Genomic DNA, 27950 nt, shown 5'->3' on the forward strand with positions numbered 1-27950 from the left:
TCCCTATTGTACAGATTGATGCTCATGATATTGATCACTGGATAGTCTGGTCCAGACTCACTTATTTTCAGTTTAATTGGAATATTGCTGAGTGTGGCTTTAAATGACAACAAAACCATTTCATATATTGCTTACATAAGCATTCAAAATTAACCATCTGCTGTGACACAGACACATAACAAAATGTGACTATGACTATAACTGATACTCATCCACTTCCATTTTGTCATTCTACTACAATAAATAAAATACCGGACACATTCACCACAGTAGTCACATTTTGAATCTTCTTAAAGGGTTATACTGGGGGAATTTCTAGACCAGATATATATAGACGCACTTCCTGAAAGCAAATGTCATCTATGATTTTTGGATGATGAACATGAATGGATATGCAATGCCATTTAGAAAGTTGTGAAATGTTATATTTGGGATACACTTTCTTAGTAAAAAGCTGCAGTGATTGAGAGGGTTAGACGACTGACTTTGCATACTGGTGATTATGTGCCTGAATTGTATGGGTTTGAATCCTGGATGGGACATAACAGTGTTGAGTTGTTAACTTTAACAAATTACCAGTCCTGATGCAAATTTGTCTGTCCAGTTGTCAACAATAAACAACAAAATCAGGTTTCTGAATACTTTACTGCTTGTGTTCTAACATTAAGGCTAAGCTACATGGCCTTGTTTAGAAACTAGAAATATGTTGCACTTTCTGCCTCACAATGAAGATCAGAGTAAAATGAGTTTATAGTCTGAACCAGCACGTTCATGTCATTTTTCTCAGCAGCATGAACAAGGACGTCATCATCTGTAGTTGGATGCTGCTGAAACACAATAACATCCTTCAGAGGTGTTAGGGGTTACACAAATCTACCAGACGATCAGACAGGCCACTCTTGAAATCTGACCATCCAAGATGAAAACAGACCTCTCCGGATGGTTGGGCAGGCGAGAATTTTAAACTCTGGACTCAACCCTACAAAAGTACTACAATCTGTACTTCAATGAGAAAGTGTAATCAATAATAACATATGTTACAGCTGTACATCTTACAATTTCCATGTGAAAAGACCCTGACTAAATCAAGTTGGATGAAATGGATCATTTAAACAATGTCTGCCAACCAGATTTACAATATGTCCAACTTGAATAAATGAACACAACTGATGTGAAAGACAACAAGCAAGGAATTTATTCACTATGACATTTATTTACAGGCAATCACACTGCGAAACTTTTCCTCTAAGACATGTGGTCTGCTTGGACCATTAACTTGCCGCTTGAGAGATAATCTGTTTCTGAAAAACACAAATGTTTCACATGAGTGACTACCAGTCAAAAGTTGACATTGACAGCTGGATAAACATGTTCTCCCTCCCTGTGTATTCAGCTTCCAATCCCAACCCTATGTTTTATATACTTATACACAGAAACATATGATAATTTGTTCTGATGCAAAATTTATGATCTATTTGTGACCAACAGCAACCACAGAAGCCATCGTTGTTAACCACGCTATTAATAATGCCTTAAGTTTTTCTAAAATTCCTGCTGATAGTAAAAAGATGAAGTACATTTGATAGATCATGTCACTTCTAACCTTCAAAATGTCCAATGTATTGGTAGCGTGCAGTCCCAAACTCCTCAGCACAACAATGGGAGTAAAGTCAACACTGTATAGTTTCTGTAGTCCATCGATAACTCCCATCACTGGCACCACCTGGCACTGTCTCTTAGTCTCATAGTCATGGAGATGGGTTAGTGATCCTGCAACAAAACGGCATTGGAATCAGGTTTCAGGCATTGTCAACCATCATCAGTATTTTTGCTGGACAGATTACCTGAAAGCCATATACAGAAGCAGCATCCTTCCACATGTACACTAACCCTCACATTAATCAACACTCCCACAAAAGCCAATAGCACTTCTGATAACTAAATTTAATACTTTAGCACACATGAAGAGCAAAATAATTTAACACCTGAAGAAGGAAATGTGACTATGAGATCCTGAGGTCAATAATCATCAAGCACAGTAACACCACAACATATGATATGGATTTACAACACAATGTTTCTCAGCTACTTGGTTGTGTTGTAAATATTAAAGCAGTTGTAAATCCATACCATACGTTGTTATGTTACCTTCCAGCCTCTAACTGCCCATCAAGCATCTGATCAACCAGTGTTTAACACAGGTCATTAAAGGTCACATGCAACGAAAAAATCAAACATAATTAAAACTCAATTATCACTTATTCTTGACATACAATATGCACTGGTGATTATGAAAAAACAAATAAACAAAATTATAAGCATACAATCAGAAATCAAAAGTGCAATATTTTGTACTTGGGTCTACTACGCTCAAAACAAAGGACCCCGTATATCGAACCCTGTCAGAGCAGTTGGGTGTGCACTCAAGTGTATTGAAATCGTTTCATTGGCTGGCTCATTTGCCGATACACTTAGCTGGCTCTCTGTTTATGGGGTATAAGCCCGATAGGTGTTCATTTAAAACTGCATGTGGTCAGTGATTGAAATTGTGGATTGCATGTTGTCATCAGCAGACAGGCAGGAAGACATGTCAGCAAACAAACATTGAGTTTTCTCTGTGACAGAGGTTGCTTATCACAATCAACATGGTTTCTTATAGGTAACAAGCAGATTATTTACTTTTTGTGTATACATCCAAGACTAGACTACTGCTTACGACCTCATGCTCCGGGCAGGCTTACTGTTTTAAGCTTCGTGCATGTATATGGGCGTAGCACAGTTGTTGAAACCACAATTTCCCCCAGAGCTGGGGGAAAATTAGTGAATTGTTTGAACTCTGATTTCGTGGGCATGTTTTCGTCACTTTTTTTTTTCAACTTTATAGGTTGAACTGGCATTTTTTATGAATTGTTTCGATCAGTGTAAACTGAATAGTATCAGAATCTGCAAAGTTGTGTTTTATGTTGCATGTGACCTTTAACACTTTCTTTCAAGTGTCTGTAATGACAAGACAAAGAGAATGATAGAAAAAAAACACACAAAAAAAACCTTATTTAATTGAAATGATGGCAAGCATAGATATACCATGGGTTCATGGTATGAACCTACCCAAATCACTACCATTCTGCACAGCAGTTGCCAGAATTCCTGAAAGACATTCTACATCGCCAAATCCCAAGTTGACCCCTTGACCTGCCAACGGATGGAGACGATGGGCTGCATCACTATAATAATGATAAATGACCACGTAAAATCTTCTGTCTTCATTCACAACTATGAAAACAGTGACTGATAATCATGCCAAATCACCATTCTGTATGCATCACTACAAAAGCAATGATGGGTAGTCATCTCATATCTATTTTCAGCATGCACCACTATTTCAAGTAATGTCAATATTCTTTATACTACATTTGAAGCTTTTGAGTCTGCACATTCACTATATCGTAATGAAAATAATTTATGTCTCATGATGCAATACTATTTTTTTTATAAATATTCAGACCAAAATCTGATGAAAAGGCTGTTTAATTTCAAGTGTGAGGTACTGAAGTTGGGTTTCTGTACATATCATATCATATCATATCATATCATATCATATCATATCATATCATATCATATCATATCATATCATATCATATCTCATCTCATATATCCAGGGCCAGTTCAACACACACTTCTTTTCTGAACCCAGCTTCACAAAAGATACAACTTCATGTACTGCCCAGCAACAGATAAAGATTATGATGATGTTATCCCTTCTCCAAGGGACTAAGACAGCAAACAGATCTAATGTTTTCACAAAATAGAATGTAATTTCTATACTCTACATAATCCAAGATCATACAATCAGTACGTCTGCTCGCTTACACGCCCAGCAGATGACTAATGTCCTCACCCTACAAGAGCGACTCTAGGTCGCACATATGCTGAGGAGTGAATCAACTGTAGTGGGAAAGCGCCACGGCTACCAGGCTCAATGTCAACTACTGTTGGTGGAAGCTGGCGGACTGTGTCTGGTCCTACACACAAGACAGAACGTAGGTTAAAACACGGTGTAACCATTTCCACCATACAGCTTACAATACTATTTTATATTCAATACAACATAAGAAAATCTTTTGCCTGTCATATCTGAAAATATTGCATGCTGAAAAGGGATACACTTTGATTAAACAAGAAGGCATCTGCATTACATGCAAAAGCACAATCCTCACATCTCTACCTTTCCTCGAATTCACTCTGACCTTCCTAACAGAAAAAGATGTAGAACCTCTCATTAGAGGAATGGAGATACTTTTAACATACCTGGCAAGATGTTCCTAACAACAGAACTGAAAATTTCAAGAGCCTTGTCCGCCAAAACATTCTTCTCTCGATCATGCCACTGTAATGAGATATAATGTGTTATTCATCTGATATCAGCGTATGTACCATTTCTTTCTTATTCACATTTAAAGAGAAGTAAACCATGCCTTTGAGAAGTTCAAAACCCGGTTTTAGTCTTTTTGGATTTGTACAAACAACATGATGTTCACCCTGATTTTGGAATTACAGCTGAAACTATGGCATGAAATAACAATTTACTTTGTGCCAGATCAAGCAGTTATGATATGATACAGTTGCAGTAAAATACCAGATATTCATGGTTGGCCAATAATTTTGTTTGATCACCCCTGTCTCACAGTTTCCTCCTCTCCACCCTTGACTCCCTATGGCAAACTGCTGTAACACATAGTCTCGTTGTTCATGCAAGCAGATTTCATGTCCCTCAGGTTAGTGAGGAAATGTTTAAAGGAAAAGAACTCACAAAAGCATCATTCACAGCATCAACAAAGCTGTCCTCTGGTATGCTCAGTAGATGCTTGGCTGCTTCGTGCGTTGTGGACCACACCAGGGAACTAAGGTTCTCTGTCAGCTGTATGTACATACATCCCACATCAGTAGGTAGTTACGTCTTGCACAGTGCAGAATTTGTTAATGACAGTTCACAGTCAATACTGACACTTTTGAGAGTCAATAATTTGGTCTATATATAGTACAAACAGTCTGAAACAATAACAATCTGCGTTGAGCTGGCAATGCAGGTCTATGTACAAATAAAGAGAATGAAACACAAAATTAAATTAAATATTTTGAAGAATGTAATAGCTTAGGTCCTTTCATGAACTCATTTATGTTGTTTCCAATCCAACAAAATTACAGCATATGAATGAATTTGATTATAAATACTCAAACTGAACACTATATTTGAGAAATGCATTTGACAAATTCAGCCTACTATCAATGAAAGCAACTGATACGTACATATGTATCTTTATTACATGATACAAAGGCAAACAAAACAAACAAAGGCTATCATAAAAGTACTTACTGGGAGCATAGCTATTGGACCTGTTGAAAGGAATCGTTGCCATGCAACACAGTTATCAGGAGCCTGTAACCAAAAGTTCAGAATGTAACAACTGGCTGTTACTTTATAAAAGCCTCAAATAATAACAACCATTGTTTTAGCTTACACTGTTGATCTTACAAGAACAATTCTACAAATCTTCCTTACAAAACAATTGGAAACTGATGGATTAAGATCATAAGAAGTACTTAAGAGACCTCAGCTAGCTTGAGAGTTGCCACGACAGCCTTCTGTTTGTAGTCCCATGTGACTGTGTGGAAGTCAGCTGCTTGGCGCACTGCTGACTGGTTCCCATCAGCTCCAATCTGTCAGAAAACATGCAATAAAGTCTCCCTCTAATTTTTCATTAAATTGACAATAAAAACTTATGCCTACAGCACAGAAAACAGATGACATCACTCTGATAAGATTCATAAATTCAAATGCATCCAAAATGTTTTCAGACCAAGACATTCTGAACCTAAGAAAGCAGCAGGAACAAAATAACACAATAGTCAAAGTGGCTTGTAACTTGTCCTTCAGTCTTGCAAACACAGTTTTCAAACTTGTGAGCATTACGAGAACTCCAACAAAAACATTTTGATCATGTACATATTGTATACCAAGTAAATGAGTGAGTACGGTTCTAGACCACATCTAGCTATATCCCCGCAATGACGAGGCTGAGGACACCACAAAGGGATGAACCCATGTGGGGAATCAAATCTAAGTGTTTGGCATGACAAGTGGGCACTTTAACCATAAGGCTATCCCACTGCCCCTTGTACATCAAGTGAGTGAGTGAGTTTAGTTTTACGCCTCACTCAGCAATATTCCAGCTATATGGCATCAGTCTGTAAATAGTCGAGTCTGGACCAAACAATCCAGTTGTCAACAGCATGAGCATCGATCTGCATAAATGAGAACCGATGACATGTGTCAACCAAGTCAGTGAGCCCGACCACCAGATCCCGTTAATCACCTCTTACGACAAACATACTCGCCTTTTTCGTATATCAAGATTCCAACTTACAAGTAATCTTGTTCGTAGGACATCTCCACTTTCCAGCTCAATGCCTACCAGTGGATGTTGCTTTGAAGAGAAATCTTTCACCCCTGGCATCTCATATGCCTTTGGTTTTGTTCTGTATCGGATCTCTATGCGATGATCAACCTCAGACAATCTCTGCATTAGTGCTGCCAGAATAACATCATTCTCAACGATGTAAGCCAGTGGTTCAGTCATATCATCATTGTTGAAGGTGATCATGGATTCAGAGCAAGACTCCCAAACCTAGAAAGTGTGCATAAAAGGGTTTGTATTTTTCATCCAGCCATCACATTTTTATTGCATTCAAAAAGTTCATCTGATAAATACAGTGTACTGAAGCCAATGAAGAAATTCTAAATTCTTCCAGCTTGGATTAATTTGCAATGTTTATTACCTTTTTGGACCATATCAAACTCAAAAGAAAGTCCCATTCAAACTATATTGTTGACTTTATACATATGCATATACACAAATAAACAAGGGTAATTTTTTATTATATTTATAAGTCAAAAAGGGTCATGAGTGTTTGTTTTCATCATGTGCATTCAAAATTACATGCCCAAATAATCAGAGTCTCTTGTCTGAAAGATTCTTTTCTGCCAACAGCTACTTCATTTTGACATGTCCATCTGTGGCAGGACAATCAACCTACTAGGGTGTGAACATAAGTTCAACTATATGATGTACGAGGGTTTTGTTCAATGTTCAGATTATTCAATGTTTTCATTATGAACAAATGTGACCAATCTACAACTAAAATTATTTGTTTCATGTAATATAGAAATTGATTAAGATTTGATGCAAGCTTCACTTACAACAAGCTAACGAGGTCAAATTGATAAATTCAAACCGAAAATACCAGCACACTGTCATTGCTATGTCCATCAACAAAAATACAAAATATCAAACACATCATCAGGACAAATCTGTCTTTTGAACTTCCATTAGTCAGTGAAATACTATGTGTAAATAGAGCAGGTCTGTTAGGTACAAAAGGTGGGTAGGGATGTGGAGTAATTAACATGATTCATGTAATGCCTCAACGAACCTGCATCCTCCTGACTGGCTGGCACCTCATCTGTAGAACTTCATCCCAACCACCAAAACCTACAGCAAATACCAGCTCTTACACATAGTCATGCCTATAACTCAGCGCTATTATACAGAGCCTAACAAACCTTAGTACAAGGCTCCTATACAGAGAGTAACAAACCCTAGTAGAAGGTCGTGTCATCTAACCTTTCATCAACCTATGACAGTCCCATCAAATCCCAGACAGCCTAACAGATTTAACCAATCAGACACCAGCTACTGTTTAGGGTTTTGTGGGACTTACAAAATTCCCCAGTCATTGACACTGAAATTGATCTCTCAACAAACAAAAATCCTCACAACACACAGATATTTGACCTGCAGTATATATGCCTTGAGCTTTCTGATGACTTGGTTTCCTTCAGTCAATATTTCTGCAAGCTGACAGTTCAATATTGACAAAAATACAATTTTCAGAGACTCTTTAATCACAGTTATGGCATGTTCCACTTGGAAGCGATCGTATGGAAAACAGCATTTGGAATTAGGTACAAAGTTGTTTGAAATAAAAGTTCAAAAGGTACTTGCGAATGTCAACATTCGCAATTTGTGTTAAGAAAGGTGAAAAAGTACAGGTTAGTGTAGTGTAACAAATAATATCGAGGTTAAGTTTACTTAGACTGACCTATAAATCTTTGTGAAATAATGACACATGTAATTTAATTCTGTAACATGCTACTGCACAATTTGCTCAATAAAGAGAGTGCTGTTTCCCTTTAACATATAATATATTGCTAGGATTATGAAATGTACGTCTGTATGTTACAGTAAATATCTAAAACTAGGAATTATGTGTAATTCCTTTCTTGACACATTAGATAACAGAATCTCAGGTTGAATAAACAAATACAGCACTGACAATCCTTTTGTAGAAAATCAATGGCAACAGTCGATCAGGGTAGTTTTACTCTTCTAAATGTACTTGCTATTAAATAAAACTGTTAGTTTAAACTTGCCATCCTTGTCACACTTACTGTTAAAGAAATTGATTGTTGCTGGACTTAGAGCACACGTCCTGTTACTGTATTTTTCTTGCAGAATAAACTTTCCCTTGTCTGGTGCTGCTTCCAGAAGAATTATTTTCTTGTCAGAAAACAATGGGTTGGTGGCTGGAACAACCAAAACAGAATTCAACATTAATGGCAAACCACTCTCAAACAATGATAATCACATGTGTTTTTCAGTTGTCAATGACAATATGTATTATTTTCAGTAAAGTCAAACTTGTTGCTATGGAAATGCCAAAAATATTTAAGTCAGAATTTCAAAACTATCAAAAGGCACCAGTACACTACCAGGTCTATATATGTGCCAAGTTTGGTGAAGAAATAGAGAGAAGTTTTAACGTTTTGCTCCAGAATAGAACACTACCACCAATTTGAGTCAAAGTCAAACTTGTTGTCATGGAAAAGCCACATATATTTTATACAGAATTTGACAAGAAGATGACATATCCCCCCGGCACCAACATGTTTGAAAGGACAAATAATCTGACAGTTACTCATTGTTTTTTTAGACTACGTTTGAATTGTTTCCATGGAATTCATGAAAATTATAAATGCCATATATCTGTAACCAGCAAAGCCACAATTTCAAGATCTGCCTCACATATATGCCAAGATCTGTTGAAAGATATGAAATGGTTTTCGAGTTGTGCTCCGGAAACGAAGTCAGCGACGTGTTCATGGAACTGAGAGAATAATACATAAAAAAAACCTGTAAATAGCAAAAGGCACCACTTTGGGGTCTGCCACACATATCTACCAAGTAACACTGACAGATATTAAGAAGCTTTTGAGTTCTGCTTCGGAAACAAAACATACCTCTCACTTTTCAGACTATGTCCAAAACATTTCCATGGAAACCGAGAAAATAATAAATCACAAGATCCTGTAAATACCAAAAGGCTCCACTATAAGTTCAGACTGATACCAAGTTTTGCAGAAAAATATTGAACAGCTTTTGAGTTCTGCTCCGGAAACGAAGCCCATCCCTCCATTTGGAGACTATGTCTAAAACGTTTCCATGGAAACCAAGAAAATAATAAATCACAAAAACCTGTACATAGCAAAAGGCACCACTTTAGGTTCTGATTGATATATCTACCAAGTTTTGCAGAAAAATATTGAATGGTTTTTGTGTTCTGCTCCGGAAACGAAGCCCACCCTACCACAAGACTAACATCAAAATGTTCCATGGAAAAACAAAAAAAATATAAATGCCAAAAATCTGTAAATAGCAAAAGGCACAACCATAGGCTGAGATTACCATATCTATCTAGTTTGGTCTAAAAATATTGAACGGTTTCTGAGTTATGCTCCGGAAACAAAATGATTATGGACGGACGGGGGATGGATGGATGGACGGACAGATGAGGTGTCCACTATATCCCCCGTATTACATGCCGGGGGGATAAAAATTACCAAATGGCACCAGTATGCCACCAGACCTATCTATGTACCAAATTCAGTGAGGAAACATAGAAGATCTGGTCCGGAAAAGACCAATAAGCATGGACAAAAGGATGAACGGACAGGCGCATAGACTGGGTTCATTTTAACACCCCCACAAAACAGGTTGCTGGGGATAATTACAGTTTAAAAGTTAAAGCTGCACATCAGTGACACATAAATATCTTAAAATAGAAAATAAATTTCACAACAGATCATGGCATAGTGAATTTCGTTTAATTCATCAGCCACAAACAGCACAACCCCTTGGTGTGATTGAGCTTCTGAATGGGATTTAATTCTGATACAGAAGTCAGCACCTTCTACCATGTATGCAAAAGCCCCAAGAGAATAATTTTCAGCTCATGTTGGTAAATGAAATCCTGATACAGGAATGTGTATGTATTGAAATGAGTAGCAAGTGTTTCTACACAGAAGATAATGTTATCAACTGCCATTTTTGTTATTTTTAATTGAAAACATCACAAACATTTATCATCCATCTGTTCAATCAAACATGTGTTACTGTTTGTCACAGCAAGTTTCTGTAGCCCCAAATGTACATTAATAACCAAACAGTGTCATGTGATCCACAATACACGGAAATGATTCGCAATTGTCATAATATGGAGGAGTGTTTCTCTTTTCAGTTTTCTATAACAAATCAGGATCGTATTGATTTCTTATTTTCGTTTGAGTAACATGAATCATTGTTAAGACAGAAATTGAACTTTTCACATGTAGTTGGTTTGTTAGTGATCCAGAACTGTCTTATGCATAAGATGTCCAAATTGGCAACAATTTCAAGTGATAAAAACAATAACTAAACAAATGAAAGTGGATGAACACAACATCATATCCAATTCTGCACATCGTATATTGGTAAAGAGGAACTTACATTTGCACAAGATAGGTTATCATTATTCATATTCCTTTGAGTACTATACTACGGTTACCGCAGCCCAGAGGAAAAATAATTATAAAGTAACCAGGGGTAAAAGGAGTACATACAAGCACTTTTTGTCTTCCTTGTTCTCCCTCCCATAGTAGTTGACAGAAAACCAAGACAGGTATTACAGAAAACAAAATGAGGTCCAGCACAGAACAAAAAATAATCGGATCTCAACTGGGTTTAGGACCACTCTCCTAGATCTTGTTGCTACACCTCTTCCAAACAGGGGCTTCCCCCAAGGAATCCACCAGCGAAGATGCACTCCAGTTAGAGATATACAGGTACATAGGTATAGAACACAACAATGGCGTGGAACCAAGCTATCGAGAAGTATATGCCGAAATTCAACTGGTTTGTCCCTTTCAAAAGCAAAAAGGAAGTACAACACATTGCAAGCGACAGACATGAATCTGAGGCAGCTCCAAGACACAAACAGAGACAATTTCCAACATATAAGAGTTCTCCGAGACACTGCTAGAGAAGCATCCCAGTGTCATGATTTCAAACTGAGAGAAACAAATTCTGTAACGATTGTGACAAACCTTCTATGAGTGGTGCTAAATCGGATCTCGGCATAGGTTTTGTGTGATGGCCTGGCTCCTCACGTTGGTGTGTTGTCTGGTGTACTTGTTCTTGTTTTTCTGTGCAGTAGCTCCCATTGTGTATACTACTCTTCATATTATGGATTTTCAGACAATTGTCATTATCATATATGTGTCTGAAAGACCGTATAACAGCACCCTAATTTATAGTATATCCTAAACATTCATCCTAAATGTAAGCCATCATTCAATAATTCTCACAACAATGTCTGACTGCCGTCATTAAACTGAATGTAATCACATAACCTGAATTTAAAAAAACTCCCATTTCGAAAGGCCATGATGTCACCAAGTAGACGAATTGACAGCAGGAATTCCCTAGCATCAAAATTATTCATGTGAAGCTTCCAAACGTAAGTGTCGCTTTAGAAATATTGTAAACACAGTGCAATTCATGCTTCCATCCTTTTCTTGAATACAAATAAAATATTAAATGTAAGCGTTGTCTGCAATGTTTACATGTCAAGTGAAAGTCACGTGACTGTCTCAGCGGGGAAGCCCTGTCAAATTTTTAAATCTGTGGAAGCGTTTGAAAACTACGTAAGTACGGAAGCCTATTACGGAAGCCTATTAGTTCCATGCTTTGCTATTATTCGGCATCTTGTATCTTCAAAATTCAACATCCTATCTTGAAAATTTAACTCACTATCTTGAAAGTTCAACTTAATATCTTGAAAATTCAACATCCAATCTTGAAAATTCAAATTAGCTTTGTTGAATATTCAAGTACATATCTTGAATATTCAACTTGGTATCTTGAAGACTTAACTTAGTATCTTGAAAATTCAACACCCCACCTTTAAAACTGACCTTACTATCTTGAAACTTCAACCTACCTTTGTTGAATATTTAAGTAAGAATATTGAACATTCAACTTAGTATATTGAAAATTCAACATAGTATCTTGAATACTATGATATTTACTTGAATATTCAACAAACTTAAGTTGAATTTTCAAGATGGGATGTTGATTTTCAAGATACTTAGTTGAATTTTCAAGATAGGATGTTGAACTAACTTGAATTTTCAAGATACAAAATGCTGAATAATAGCAAAGTGTGGCCCTAATAGGCTTCCGTAGAAAACTGGTAATGTCACTTCATTGATCAGATGTTGACACTGCATGCAATTGGCACCCGTACCTTTTAACGTTTCTGACATTGGAAACTATGTTTATTGATTGATGGAATGAGTCAGCTTAGACAGGATTGTTGTCATGCTGAATTACTGATGTTGTATAATGTGTTTGAAACCGGTTACGCGAGGATAATATCCCAAAGTGAGCTGAACTCAACGCTCTGGTGATTTCGACGATTGCATATGAGTGCACAAACAGTTTCATCGGTTCCTGTTGTGAGACGTTTTATTGTAAACTGAAATCAGGAAGTTAAGTTATATAAAGAGCAAAAAAACATCAATATTATTTACTGTGCTGTACAATGTTTTCGGGGTATTTCTTTTCCCCATATTTTCTTGCGTACAGTGAGATGACAGCACCACCTGTAAATGCCGTCTCGTGTGCAGAAGCTTCTGTCACAATCGGAACATAAACTTTTTTAAATGTTCAGCTTTCACGGATGTTGTGGCCTAATTTCTGTCAAAGTACTACAAAGTCTACCATAGAACGTAATGCACCTTGAGAACCTTCATAAATGTGATACCAACTTTTGAACTAACACTCGCAACTTGTCAAGCGGACCATCGTCTGATCGAGTGAAAAGTCAAACATAAATATCACGTAACTCGAATGGAATGTTGCCAATGTAATAAAAAAAACCCCACTGAACATCAAATTCGTCATCTCTTACATATATTTTTTTCGTGCAGCAGAATTCGCACCAGGCATGTAACCTCTTGGTTCATTTAAAATACTACTGCGATGATACTATACCGCGCAGACATGACACATTTTATTGTCCCTGCCATGGTGGGCCATGCAGACAAGAAGAGTGAATGTGCAAATGATTGAATAACTTACCTGTAAGTATGTTTATTTTTAACAAATTTCACCAAAAAAAATAAAAATAATCAAGAAAAAAATTACAAGTTTGCTTGGCTTTTAATCAAAATGATACATTGTACTTGTTGATTTCTGTGGAGAAGAATGCATCACATGCGCTTCCATACAAGGGCGTTACCCCGCGCAATAACAAGTAACCTGAAAACATGGTACGTCACTTCTAGTGCTCGTGCTTGCGGACAAGACATGAAATGTATGTTGCATTGGAAACCAGTGGACGACGGAACATTCTAACAATAAATTTATTACAGTTGGTGATATTTATTTACGGAATTACAGTTTTGATCTACTGATACGCAATAATGTTCATGATCATCTTCTGCGCTATTGACCTGAAAACATGTTACACCATGGAACTGCATCTCAAATGTAAACAAATGCAGTGTACTCGTGAAACAATTGCAGCGATGTCGCTAGTTAGCTGTAATAACATAAACACAATGCCCCTATCGGAAACAAAGTCGGTAATACTTGAAACACGCTCGATCATCTTCGGAGATTTCTCGGCTCCGTTCCGTGATTTGTCAGTTGCGTCCTGAAACTCACACATCAAAACATGGCATCACTGGAAGGAGCTGCCGTCTTGGTTTTGTTTCTAGTTTCTACTGCTTTCATTTTTACAATTATCCATCTTTGACCACCCATGTTGAATGCATTTAGGAGTGAGGTGTTGTCGAAGCTATAGATTATTTTGTTAGGAAAAAATAGTCACTGCAAAAGAACATCATGAGTCATGCCCCCGGATGCTTCCGATGTTCACACGTAAACAACCTCCGGGGGCGTTGTGTTTATGTTATTACCGCTAAACTACCGATATCGCTGCAATTGTTTCGCTAGTAGGCTGCGTTTCTTTACATTTGAGATGCAATTCCTTCAAATTTGCCGTAATTCCTTCAGTTCCTTAGGGGGGCCTGTTTTTTGTAGGAAACACTTGATATTTTTGTCTGAAATAGATGAATATATCTTTGTCACTCAAGGTTACCAAAATCAAAACTTTAAAAGATATTAAAAATTACGTTCTTATCTTACATCGTCGAAAATCTCTAACACCGGGATACAGACAGCGGACCAAACAGTCGTGTTCAAGAAATTCACTCTACGTACCCAAAGCACAGGCCATTGCTGCTCCAACCATACCACCTCCGGATATAACAATATCTGACGTTTCTTCATTGTTATTGAAGAGATTTGCACTGGCTCCGAATGTTCTCCTAATTCGTGTAATTGCACTGTAAGAGCGGGACGGTGGAAGTAACCTTCTTAATGCTGTGAATACCATACTGGCTGGAATGACTGGAGTAACCTCCCTTCTTAACAATAGTTTCGCACCCATGTCTTCTTATGCTTATTGGTATGATATTAAATATATTTGTGGTTTTATTTACTCTTTGAATGCGTAATGAATATCATTAAAATATTAAATCGGAATAATGTTTTATATTTAAAATATTCAAATTTGCTGCGGATCAACACAGCTCGTTTGCATAGTTCAGTTTAACATGGCAACAATGGCAACAAGTCATGGGCTGTCGGTTTTAACCAATTCTTGCATCAAACCGCCCGTTAATCCAGATTCGGGACTCACTTCTACATATGATAAGCGACCAGAGGGTTGTTACAGGTTTCAAGAAAATGTTGACATTGTCGACATTAACGATTTTGAGCTCCAAAATAGCAACGGCGGCAATGTCGGACGCATAGTGTCAAACGTCCATTTGGACGATGTTGCCTCGCACTTGCATTTACTGTCCGACGACGAATTTTATGAGAGACTCTTGGCCTTGAAAGAAGAACAGAAGAAAACCCTTCAGAGATGTGAAGATATGTACCGACAGAAACTACTGATGGAGCAAGGCTTGACAACACAAGATGCAGTTGATGACATCTTTAACCGGAATGAAGTTAGGCCAACCGTGAATGGACATGTCTCAGACTCAGAAGATTCTCTGGCCATCACTGGATTTCCTCACTCACACCACACAGATCAAGTAAGAGATATGACTAAGAAACCACCCATATCCCCATTGGTCAAACACGCCTTAAGACAGGGAGAAAGATCACAAGCAGTCATGTCTCAAACCCTCCCGGTCAGATCACGAGTTTTTAAAGAACGGCCAAGTTCAGCCCCTGCAGCTGGGAGACATTACTCAAAAAGTTTAGATGGGGATGACTGGCAAGGAGATCTACGCCAATCAGGAGATGAAAGTGGTAATGAAGAATTTCTTGAGAGATCACAGAATAAATCATCTGAAGAATTATCCACTGCTCTGAGTAGGATTGAAGACATGTGGGACAATTTTTCTATTGATGATTATGTGAAAAGGGAAAGAAGACATTCCTCTGCATCTCTAGTCAAACAAAAGAAAAGTACCAAGCCTGAAGATAACTGGAGACATAGGCTTACTATACCACAACCTTTTAAAATGACATTAAGAGATGAAATGAAAGAAAAAAAGAAAACATCTGCTCAAATTGAGTTAGAAATGAAGAGATTAGAAAGAGAGAAACAGGATGAGGTGGAATGTCAAAAAAAATTTAAAGCATCTCCTGCTCCGGCCCACATCTATTTGCCACTGTATGATGAGATACAGGAGAAGAATGAAGCACGACGCAGATATGTGAAACAGTACTGCACAGAAATGCTAAAATCTCAAGAGAAACCATTTAACTTCATGACTCGAGAGGAGGAAAAAAAAAGGTCAAAACCCTCACCAGCACCAGTGGTCAAACCAGCAAAGCAGAAGCCACTTTTCAAGGCGAAACCAGTGCCCGAGTACCTCTATGATAACACAGTTAATGAAAAGTTATCAGAGGAGGAAGAATACAGGAAAATTCGGATCCAGATGAGGTCAGAGGAATTACTACGTGAATCATCTCTACCTCCAAATATGGCAGCGAGGCAAATGATGAAGGAGGAGAAACTGAAAGCTAAGGCCTTGAAATCTAAGAAGCGACATTTTAAACCTAAAATCAACCGTCAAGTACCGGATTATGATGCACTGTTTAACCAGTTCCAGAGAGAGCTTGCCAGACGGAAACGACAGAGAGATGCAACTGTTATGGAACCTTTTGATTTGGAAACTGAGAGAATTCCATCCAGGAGAGAGAGGATTTTACGGGAAATTGAGAGGGATGAACAGTTACGAAGGGAAAACAGGTGGCCATACAAATCTGGACGCATGACCCCAAGATCAACAGGTATTGTATTTGATCAGTGATATTGTGAACAGCACAAACAGAGCATGTAAATTTGATAGTTTCTTAAAATTTACATCAGAACAGTCAGCAGCTTTGAAACAGTATGCTTCTAAAATGGTAATTGTGGGAATATATATCCAGCATTCCTCTTAAAACGAATAAAAATACTTCTTGGTTAGATTTGCCAAAGCGTAGGGGCTGACAACTGGGTTCAGTTTGATGTGAGCTGAATACATGAAACACCAAATGAATCTATAGAAGTAGGTGATAAGATAAGATAATGCTTTATTATCCCCAAGGAAATTTGATTTGCACGGTTAAAATTGAAAACACATACAAGAGATACACATAGGACACAAAACACCCATTCATATATCAAGTAGTACTAAGACAGCTAGCAACAACGCCCGGTATATGAGGTAAAGATAAATGTGAATGTATAATAGCAAATTTAAGAATCAGAGCTATATACATGCGACATTAAAAAGAAAAAAGAAAATGTTGCTGAGGAGCATTAGCACTAAAAGTATTTATATAACAGTTTAAAACTAGTGATAACGTATTGTAAAGTGATTAACAAACATTAAAATAATTTATTTAAAACACTGATACTTGATGGGATGAAAGAATATTTCAAGCCCTGTTTGTTCTGAATATCGGCGTATGTATGTATGTGTCAGTATTCTGATACAATACTGCAGTAGCGCTCAGTGGTCATACATTTACATGTCTCCATTCATTTGGTCGTCAAAGACCATTTTCATTTTATCATGTATCAGATGAGATTCTGATTAAATGGTGTCAGTGCATTGTTTACCGACCACAATTCTAATGTTTTTTACATTTTAGGCACTGCCATAATTTCTATGTTTATAAATAATGTTAAACACTTTAGGCCATGTTTGTGTTCATGGAAAAATATGCTATGGAGAAAGAAACAGGATTTGGGTTGATGTTTTGCCATTGCTACTCTATCACGTGTTGATATGTTGTAACTGTACTTCAACCATGATGTGATATATATTTCTGAACTGTAAAATTTCATTTCCTCAGGGATTCTGTCAACTTCTATGGATTCAATTCCCGCAAAGACTACCCACAGCAGTCAACTAAGAGAAAGTGTTACTAGGTAAGCACATTTAATAAATAGCTGAAACATTTGTAGATTCTGACATGTTAACTCACATGTTTTTCCTTGTTCAGAGTTCATGTATATGTCAGTGTTTACTGTTATAAATCAACACTTTGTCATTGTTATCAATTTATTAGACGCTGGTTTTGGTTACAGTAATTTTTTTTTTGTATGTTCAACATTGTTGCACACTAACTGAGACTGTAGTAGACCATTAAAGTAATCTGCATTTGAAGTGCAGCAGTGATTGAATAGGCATTTGTCAGAGTGGGACTATGCTTATCTGAAAGCCTGTTTACAGAAATCATCGACAGAAGCTTACAAAGAAGGAACAAGAAGAACTGGAAGAAGAGAGAAAGAGAAGAATACGAGAAATGAGACTGAGGAAGACGATCGCAGAGAGATCTTTAGATAGTACAGGAGGCCGACGTGAGACAGTTGTTGAAAGGTTGAGGAGACACAAGTAAGTTAAAGGCACAATGTAGGGCTGGGTAGGACCCAGATACCCCAATCCCTATTACCCTACCCTACCTATGTACCATGTATTATATTCAAAATCTGTGAATGTAAATTCTTTGAAGACAATACAACTTTTTAATCATGAAAGAATAATTAGATTGTTGAATCTATTAGTCACATGATCATAACAGGGCAGGGCACTGAGATTGGTACCAGCATCAAACTGGTTACCCACCCATCCTGGGTATCTGGGTTACCCGACCCAGCCCTGGCACGATGATTTCAAAAGTATTCAGAGTTTGAAGTCAAGAGTCCTGTCATTAACTATCTGTCAAAATTGAAGATTTGGTGTGTTAGAATAAAATAGCAGAAAACTTTCATCCACATCAAACTTAGCCCAAGGACTGTTGCTGTAACTATAGAATTGGAACTAACCTGTCCAAGTGCTAATATCTCTTTGTGGGCTGGGACCAATGTCCTTCTGAAAACTTGATTTTGGTGTTCAGATTACAATGGGAATACATGTATGTGGAATTCTTTTTCATAGAGATCGTCCTTGGGGTACATGTATGCATTTACTGCTGCTGGAAAATGTCACGTGACAGTTGTATCAATGTTTTAATAAAACATTGTACAATAAACAAAAGTCTTTTTAGTTTTGTTTTTGCTCCCAGTCCCTCTCTCGGTCTTGGCGCAGGGTCCGTTGAGGATTCCTGGGGTTACGGTCTCTGCGCCACCCCTCCCCATGAGAGGTTCCCTATGTAGAAGGCTGGATGAGAGTGAGAGTGGGAAGTTCGATAGGAGCTGTCACATGGAAAACATGATCGATCTTCGGACGGTAAGAATCCAGGAGACGAACACTGACACGGTCAGGATGAAACACAGTCAGTGCTGGGTCTGCAGATATGGCATGTAAATCACCTCCCAGAAGTTACCACCACCAGAAATACTGCCTTTCATGTTAACAGCTGAATGGAAATAGCCGATAGATGTGAGAAAGTAGGACTGGACAGCCAATCAAGCACAATTGAGAAATCCCAAGGTGGGCTGGTTTGCCTGACAGGTCGAACCCAGTCCATGCCAGCGAAAAAGTGCTGTACGAGAGGGTGCTGCCCCAGAAGAGTACCATCGACAGCAGTGTGAAAAGTGGAAAGAGCAGTGGAGTAGCTGCAAATGGCCGAAGCCGTCAGGCCTTCTTCCAAACGAGTTTGCAAGAACTCCAGTACTTGGACTAAATCTGCAGAAAAGGGATCTGCCATCCCCCTATCTGAACACCAACACGCACAGTGGGACACCTATCCTCATACTGAACGTTTGTCGAATCCCACTTAGAAGTCAGAATTGTGTCTGCAACTGCCGCAGAAATTCCGCGTGCCTCGAGGCTAGACCTGACAGAGCTAAGCCACCAGCTGAATCAGTGGATTGGGGTGTGGCACGCAGGAAGTGAGGGGAGTGAGAATGTCCGATCGCAAAGGTAATAGAACAGGAGGCTGAGCCAGAAACCTGAAAATTACCGGAAACCAGCTCTGTGACAGCCAAAGCAGAGCTGGCTGGGTGGACAGCTGGGAGAGGACCTGGGGAATCAGGTGAAGTGGCGGAAACGCCCACAGAACCTGTCCCGTCCAAACCAGCAGGAAGGCGTCGGACACCAACGCCCTCTGGTCCAGTGTTCGCGAGCAGAACACAGGTATCTGATTCATCCTGCCAGACACAAACAGAGTACCTCTGCAACGAGCACTCACCTGTTGGATGTCTATAAGACCCTCAAGGTCAAAGGGATCCATATGGGTTCAAATCTGTTCTGCTGTTACGGTGGTGGGAAGGCTGGGTTGACGGCTAGCAAACAGACACTATCTCGCTGGCTAGTTTCGGTCATCTGTGCTTCGTACCAGGCTAAGGGCAAGCCTCTCCCCCTGAGGGGTTGAAGACTCACTCAGTCAGGGCAGTAGCCGCTTCCAAAGCATTCGAATCGGCACTGCCCATTGAAGAGATTTGCTCTGCTGCTATTTGGAGCAGGCCTAGCACGTTCATCAAGCACAATCAGCTTGATACACACTCACATGAGTGTGCACGGTTTGGCCGTACTTTTCTCCCCAGTGGACACTGTCCTGCCACCTTGGCCGAGTGAGTCTTGGTTGATTGACAGTTGACGCTGCTGATATACATCGTATAAGTGCATATCTCCACTGTTGACATATCCCACGTCTACGATCTAGATTGATTTGTTGTCAGTCTTTAGTTGGGTTTTCCCCCTTATGGTGCTCAGTAGAAATCATGATGTGGGTGGGGTTATGTTTGCATGTTTGACAGTGCTATTTATATCATGCATGGCTCTGACGTCTGTATCGGTGCGGGTGCTCCCTGTCGGTCCTCTCCCATAATGCCTCTCACAGAAGTTCAACGGGAGTACACAGGTGAGAATTTTGCGTAAGTTAATTTTCGTAATTAATTCCCTCCTCCCTTGCCTCCGGTCTTTGGGAGTCTGAGTTTATGTGTATATGTACCCCAAGGACGATCCCTATGAAAAAGAACTAGACAAACCTGTAGAGGTTTCCAATTCTTTGAAGAGAATCGTCCTTGGGGTTGGGCCACCCACCTCCCCGCAATTCTGTTCACTGATTTATTCAGCTGAAGGAATGATGACTCAGACATCTTCGAAGCACGCATAAGTAAGGTAAACTTGTGTTCGATTTCCAGCACGTCTGTACAGAACGGTGACAGCAGAAGGAATGATGATACGGGCTTCAATGTTTACCTGGTTGCCTGTGCATGTATAATGAACAGAAAAGTCTTTTGTTTATTGTACAATATTTTATTAAAACATTGATACAACTGTCACGTGACATTTTCCGGCAGCAGAAAATGCACATGTGTACACCAAGGGCGATTCTCTTCAAAGAAATGGAAACCTCTACAGGTTTGTCTAAATTTTTAGCCTTTCATGTCTTTATTGTTAAAGGGGCACTGATGCAGAGCAAATAATGTTTCTCGCCAACGGTCTAAATACGAAACCAAGCACCCCCTCCCTCGACTGTGACGGACAAGGGGACTGGGCTTCTGTCCACATTAGCAGAATTTCTTCACCATAAACAGTCAGGAGGCCGGATGCCCATCACATGCCATTATATAAAAATATCCATGGTATTCTTTGTCTGATCGTAACAAAATATCCTAGCAGTGTAGTTTTTTTTTTCTGATGCCTGGATGGTATAGTCACTGATCCAATTTGATCCTACTTCTGTGTTTTTTACCTCGATACTTAATCATGTCAAGTAAAAATATGATGTCTACAGGCACGTAGCAAGCCTTTTGTTTCATATAAGTCCGAAAGATTGCAAAGCTTTACATTGAGATAGTTTTGAGGGTTGGCCCAGCTGTCATAGCAAAAATCATACGTAAATTTTGGTGGCTATGGTAGCTACCCTGGTTTATTATTTATGATAATAAAAACACACAGTTGATTTATTTGAATTCGTAAACTAATGCCATTGGTAGAGTAATCTGAAAATTTTCTTACATAAGAAAACTTATTACACCTATTCACCCAACTACACAGCAAATGCCTCAGTGTATTTCTTATGTAACAACGAAGTTCTGTTGGTATCCTCAAAACAGTTTTAACCCAAAAGAGTTTTGAGGCTGCATGTGACACAGAGATTACATCTTCCTTGCTGTAACTCGCGTTTGATGGTATAAACCTACATGTGTTATTTGTCATCATTCACTTCATACTCAGTTAATGAATTTATAACAGGTTTAATCAGTGGAGACACCACTCAGATTACTCGACAAAGGTTCCCATTTGGCATTCCTCCATCCTCGATATCTCCAGTGTATACGTTCCGATAAGTCTCCACTATACCCTGGACGCATCTACGGCTCTGCCCGATACATTCATTACCTCCCTTTGCTGGCTCCGCCTTCTCACAGTAGCCAATTAGCTAGGCAGCCGTTATAGCCGAGCTTGCCAGTGTCAACAAAGGTAGCGGTCGCAACTGCGAAGGTTTGCCCACAGTGCGTCCCAGATTTTAGGGAAATAATACAAGCAAATTGACAGGTCCGAAACTTTAAAACAACATATGCAAGAACGCCTTCTAACTCTTCCAGAGAACCTCTGCATGGTTTGTGTTGACAAGTATAATTGGTTAGATAATTCGAAAAACGAAAGTGAGTTGTGATTGGTTCGCTCAACTTCCCAGCGTAGACACCTGATTGGATCAAAAGACAGTCAAGGGAGGTAATAAATTTATCTGACAGAGCCGTAGATGCGTCCAGGGTATGTATACTGGAGACTTATCGGAACGTATACCCTGGAGATATCGAGGATGGCATTCCTCCTGTGTGGAGTAAATACTCAACATTATTAATTAAGGTCTGATGTTGCAAATGTATTACACATTATGTAATATGTGCATGTAAGAGTTTATAAAAAAACAAACATCAATCTAAGGATTAACCGATAACACAGTGATTGATTAATTACTTTTATCTTCTACATCGGATTTGTCTGAGGCAATGTGTGTAGATGTACTAATCTATACTGTCATAAAGTGCGAGTGTAAAAACAACATCCTCCCTTCAAAGAATTAACCACCATTGCGTTAATTGATTGATTGCTCATTGTTGGTTAACTAAATTATGGAATGGAGGACATCATACAATTAGTTTTCAGGTGTGCTATCTCGGGTGACCAATGAGAGGTTTATCAGGTTTTCACCAATGTGAAATACCTGAAATGATGCATCATTTTTTCGCAAATTAGACTGTTGTAAGACACATGACATAGACCAGGATTATTTACCAGCTGCAGATGAATGGAATATCGTTCTTTTATGTGGATATTCATAGATACATTCCTGAACAAGGTAGTAGCCTGACATTGTTGCTATGACATTAGTCTGTTTTCGTTATTTGCGTTTTGTATTCATTTATTTGTTGAAGCATTGAGCAGAATCTATATTACAGAAAACACACACTAGATTGCACATAGGGTGTGTATGAAATGTGATCCACATTCTATACTATGTTTAAATGTTACTGTCGTGTGAGAAAATTACTATAAGTATAAGCAGACTGTGTGTTCTTTTATTCATTTTCAAAATCATATAAATATGACAATAAACTAATTAGGGTTATGAGACAAAATATAAAGACGTACACTGGCTTTGTTATTTTTCCGTCCTAATAGTTTTTTACCTTCAAAGTGTTTGATTTGTTTTCATAATACATTTGTAATGAAGTAAAAATGACTTCACCTTAGTTGATCTGTCTATAATTAAACTCTCAATTGCGCATACGGGCTGCGCAGCAGAGGTCATGAACCAGTCATACATTCTGGGATATCATCTGGGTACTCACGGGAGAAAAACAATCACAAAAGGAACAGCCAGTCCAAGGAAATTGCTCCGCATTAGTGCCCCTTTAAATGTAATGTATAAAATGTGATACTGAATTGACTATAGGGCAAGTAATGAAACATGTACAAGATATTTTGACAAATGTTCAAAACTCAATATTTCAGTTCTGTATATGGTTGTTAAATACCAACATTGTTCTTAGTCTTGGTTTGTCTTTGTAGACTTTCATGATTTTCTATCTGAAATACTCTGAATCAAGTGGAAACCATTTTTGTTGTTTATCATGTCAGTGCATCAGATTTGCCAAAGGTTATCAGCTCACTCTGTCAGTAGGTTTTAGTTAGGTGTTACAGTTATACCTTGCTTATCTTGAAGCTTAACATGCTAGGCTGTGTGAGTATTTGGCTTAAAAACACCCTGATGTGATGTTATATCTTAATTTGTCCAATATGACATTACAGCATATGTCAGACTAGAAATGTAAACTTTGTAACTTCTTGAAAGTGTAGTTAAACTAAAAGTAATGTTTGCATGTAAAGGATATAGATGGATGTCTGTGCTCAGGACTTTTGAGACGAGTGTACCAACCTTGTATTGTAGCAATATTTTCAGTATATTTTAGTCTAAGCAAATGGACTAGTATTAGGGACCATTCATAATTTGTGGCTTGGGTGATGATGATTCTTTTCGGTTTTAATTCATTTATTATTTTTTTTTAGGAGGTAGTGAGGTGGGTCATTGATTTTGTACATGGCATGCAATGAGGCACTTACTTTGTACATACATTTCCATAAAAATACTAGTAATCTTCTCCCCCAGTCAAAACTTATTAACCGTTGATCTTCGTTAGAAATCTTACAAGACTTCAGCTTAAAACCACTTGAAATAGTACCTGCTTGACTGGTTTGATGTTAAAGCAGAGGTGTGTTTTGTGTGTCATGATTTTGTTTTGCCTGAAAATATTTTATCAAGCAAGGAGTAATATAGACTTTTTGTTCCAATACATTTGACTGTACTATTGTTGATGTGTGATTGGTGAAATATGCATAACTCTATGACAATGATATTTCAGAGATGAGGAGAGATCTCGACAAGAGGAATATGAAAGAGAGCTGCAGAAAATTCAGGAGAAAGTACAACAAAGACCAATGTTGTTTGAGCGACAATCACAGGTGTTTATATATGTGTATATTTTTGTGTATAAAGATTGTAATCCTGGAATTCCCAGATGAGATCATCCTCGATATCTCCATGGTATGCATTCTGATAAATCTCTGCTGTACCCTGGATGCAGCTATGGCATGGCTGATTATCTTATTACCTCCTTGGCTGGATTTTATCCAATCAGGTGTCTATGCTGGGAAGTTGAGTGTACCAATCACAAGTCACTATCGTTTCTTAAATTATCTAACTGATTAAACATTGCAACACAAATCATGCAGAGGTACTCTGAAAGAGCTAGAAAGAGTTCTCCAAACAAACCTTTGCAGCTGCTATCTTTGTTGACCCTAGTAAGCTCATCTGTAATGGCGGGTTTGCTGATTGGCTACTGTGAGAATGCAGGACCAGCCAAGGGAGGTAATAAAATTACCAGGGTATAGTGGAGATTCAGTAGAATGTATACCCTGGAGATAACAAGGATGCAATAAAATGAGCAGGCCAGTACCCTGTTATTTGTAGGTGTGCGTAGTTTATGATTTGATTTAATGATCAGAGAAAATGAATTTTTACATTTGCATTGAATTTGTGCTGATTCAGTACAGTCTAATTCCAAATATGTATCACTTAATACTGGAGATATTGATAGTCATAAATTTACTGATGTATTCCCTGTTAACAGCTCAATTTTTTTCTCATAAATACAAAACACTTCCCACACAAGTATGTATCACATTGGACCTTGCCATCGAGATATGTATTATGTCTCAACAGGGTTTATTCATAATCTCATAATCTCTATTCATTCAATGCAAAGCTTGCCTGCACACTCAACTGTAGACTGTGTTGCAGGTAAATGCCAGAAAAGTAGCAGAGAAGAAATTCTCCAACACTTTAAAGAGTGTTGGACTAGATGAAGACTTCTTACACAGCCGCAGTTCAGCGACTCACAGTCACAGTTCGGTGAATAACAGTCAGGTGGTGGATGGTGACGACTATGATGATGATAGTTTTGATAACACTGCCCTCAAGTCTACAGAGATGGATGACGACTGAATGACATAGTCAAAGTTCTACTACAGCAAAGTCAAAGACAACATCAGTAGAAATAACAACCTTTGTGAATGATGCATTTTGTGAATGAAGACAATTTTGCTGTAACTGTCGATATATATGCCTGACACATTCGAAATAATTGGAATGATGAAGTTCCAACTAATTTCTTACCTATCATTTGATTGTTTTGTTATGTTCAATATTCACAGCATATTCTTCAGAAAATGGCTAAAGTATATATATTATGATAAACTATTTATTATTATATTTGTTACAAATTGATGTATTTATATGTTTAACAGTCCGTCCATGTTGTTATACACTCAACAGTGTTTAGTTAACACATTCAATGTATATAGTTTCTGTGTCTCATAAGTATATGTTATCACATAATATGACCTTCATTTATCTTTAGAAATAGTTCCCTGCACAAGTACCATTATATGATAGTGCCTTCAATAACAGTGTTGTCATATTTCGTGTTACACCTTTCTCACCAGGCATCTCTTTTCTTGAAAACACTTATTGTGTCAGCGCCATAATTGCCTCTGGAATTCTGTTCTTCCTGTGAAATATAAAACATTTGGCCATGTATTTGGCCACTGTAGTGGGCCTCTTGAGACATGGATCAGGCCTTATGTTGCAGAGATCAGTTTAATGTGGTCAGTAACTGCAGATGACAATATCTATCTACCTCACTGTTTATACAATGTTCGTTCCATAGCCATTGGTTTGCAGGTTAGAACTGATTTTACATTCCTCATTTTGTTAATGTGTTGTTGAAACTGTAATTCCCTTGATTTATCCCATCTAAGCACAGAACTGTAAGGGATCTGAGAACATTGGGAGTACTGAACTAAGTCTGAAGTTTATTTGTATCTTTATCGCATTAAATGTGTATTGTCGAGGTATCCTGAGGTATGGAGCAGTGTGACATATTTCAATTTAAGACATGACTGACCGCATGTAAATACAAAAGATCTGATTTTGTCTGAAAAGTTGAAGCTGTTCGTTGTCATTTTTTTCTCCTGTTTGTCTGCTTCAAGTGTTTTTATTCCTGCTGTAGTGTCAAGTGCTTTTAATTCTGTGTTGTACTTCCTGTATCTGTGATATCTACCCCTATACATGTCTGTACAGAGTAGAAAACAGTCAATTTTATGACCAACGTGTATTTTACTGGTATTTTAGGGGGAAAAGAGATAGCGATTCTATTCCATATGAAATAAAACTACTTTTGTAGAATGTTGAATTGAGCTTTTTTTTCAGCAGCAATAAAATCCAGTTTGAACAGTTCTTTGTAACATGATGGAGTGTTATATCACAATCTTCATGGAGTAAGCTTGACACTTGACACAGTTTTACAACTCTATAAACAGCATTTAATCACTGTAAGGCACTGAAGGCTAGTTTTGCAAGTACTATATTGGTTTCCACCAAAGCAGCAAAGGTTTTTCAGACCTGCATTATTATTTGCATCCATGGCTGTTGTCCGACAGTGCTCAGTTTGACATATTGCTTGTGGTGTTGTAACTTGAGAACTTGACTGGGTGTGGACCTACCTATAAGACTATTCATACTGCTAGTCACTGATCAGGGCCCACTTGCACAAAGCAATCTTAGCTCTATGCCTATCTCAAACCGAAATGATGTCATTAAAAGTGGATGTGATTTGTTTATCTGGAGGAAGGTAGATCAAAAATACATTTATGACTAAAAGCAATGGCATTTTAAAATAATGTGTAATTTTTCATCTTCCACCTAATAATAGCCAAAATGCTGAGCTCTTGCTGTGATCTGATAATTCTGAAATGCACTGCTTCAATCTAGCACCAGTGTCTCTTAAAACAGCTGTTGCTATGAATACCTTTCCAGAATGTGAGTTTAGTTTTATGTTGCACTCAGCATTATTCCAGCTATATGGCAGTGGTCTGTCAATAATCAAGTCTGGACCAAACAACCCAGTGATCCACCGCATGAACATATTGATCTGTGCAACTGAGAACCTATGACGTGTCAACTAAGTCAGTCAGC

The 27950-nt window shown here is 38.2% G+C and overlaps 2 protein-coding genes across 2 annotated transcripts; one reads left to right on the plus strand and one right to left on the minus strand.

Moving 5' to 3' along the window:
- Window positions 1-631: 631 nt before the first annotated feature.
- LOC137293444 (ubiquinone biosynthesis monooxygenase COQ6, mitochondrial-like) lies at window positions 632-14872 on the minus strand. The gene is made up of 12 exons (XM_067823980.1): window positions 14664-14872; window positions 8510-8644; window positions 7492-7550; window positions 6426-6686; window positions 5611-5718; window positions 5375-5437; window positions 4811-4918; window positions 4309-4387; window positions 3899-4022; window positions 3109-3224; window positions 1604-1770; window positions 632-1301 (listed from the first exon to the last, which is right to left on the minus strand). Exons 1-12 carry the CDS (start codon window positions 14836-14838, stop codon window positions 1272-1274), a joined length of 1425 nt encoding a protein of 474 aa, XP_067680081.1. The 5' UTR covers window positions 14839-14872; the 3' UTR covers window positions 632-1271.
- A 169-nt stretch (window positions 14873-15041) lies between these two features.
- LOC137294959 (protein FAM161A-like) lies at window positions 15042-27168 on the plus strand. The gene is made up of 5 exons (XM_067826190.1): window positions 15042-16757; window positions 17811-17886; window positions 18191-18352; window positions 24778-24877; window positions 25716-27168. Exons 1-5 carry the CDS (start codon window positions 15059-15061, stop codon window positions 25917-25919), a joined length of 2241 nt encoding a protein of 746 aa, XP_067682291.1. The 5' UTR covers window positions 15042-15058; the 3' UTR covers window positions 25920-27168.
- Window positions 27169-27950: the final 782 nt, after the last annotated feature.

Source organism: Haliotis asinina, chromosome 8, assembly GCF_037392515.1.
Source record: "Haliotis asinina isolate JCU_RB_2024 chromosome 8, JCU_Hal_asi_v2, whole genome shotgun sequence".
NCBI lineage: Eukaryota > Metazoa > Mollusca > Gastropoda > Lepetellida > Haliotidae > Haliotis > Haliotis asinina.

Excerpts from the sequence above, each read along its gene's own strand:
- LOC137294959 (XM_067826190.1), top strand. The coding sequence starts at position 15,059 with ATGGCAACAATGGCAACAAGTCATGGGCTGTCGGTTTTAACCAATTCT. Across the intron at positions 18,353-24,777 it reads GAAAGGTTGAGGAGACACAA|AGATGAGGAGAGATCTCGAC; the intron begins GTAAGTTAAAGG and ends ATGATATTTCAG. Across the intron at positions 24,878-25,715 it reads TGTTTGAGCGACAATCACAG|GTAAATGCCAGAAAAGTAGC; the intron begins GTGTTTATATAT and ends ACTGTGTTGCAG.
- LOC137293444 (XM_067823980.1), bottom strand. The coding sequence starts at position 14,838 with ATGGTATTCACAGCATTAAGAAGGTTACTTCCACCGTCCCGCTCTTAC. Across the intron at positions 4,023-4,308 it reads TGTTAGGAACATCTTGCCAG|GACCAGACACAGTCCGCCAG; the intron begins GTATGTTAAAAG and ends TCTTGTGTGTAG. Across the intron at positions 1,771-3,108 it reads GCAGAATGGTAGTGATTTGG|GATCACTAACCCATCTCCAT; the intron begins GTAGGTTCATAC and ends GTTTTGTTGCAG.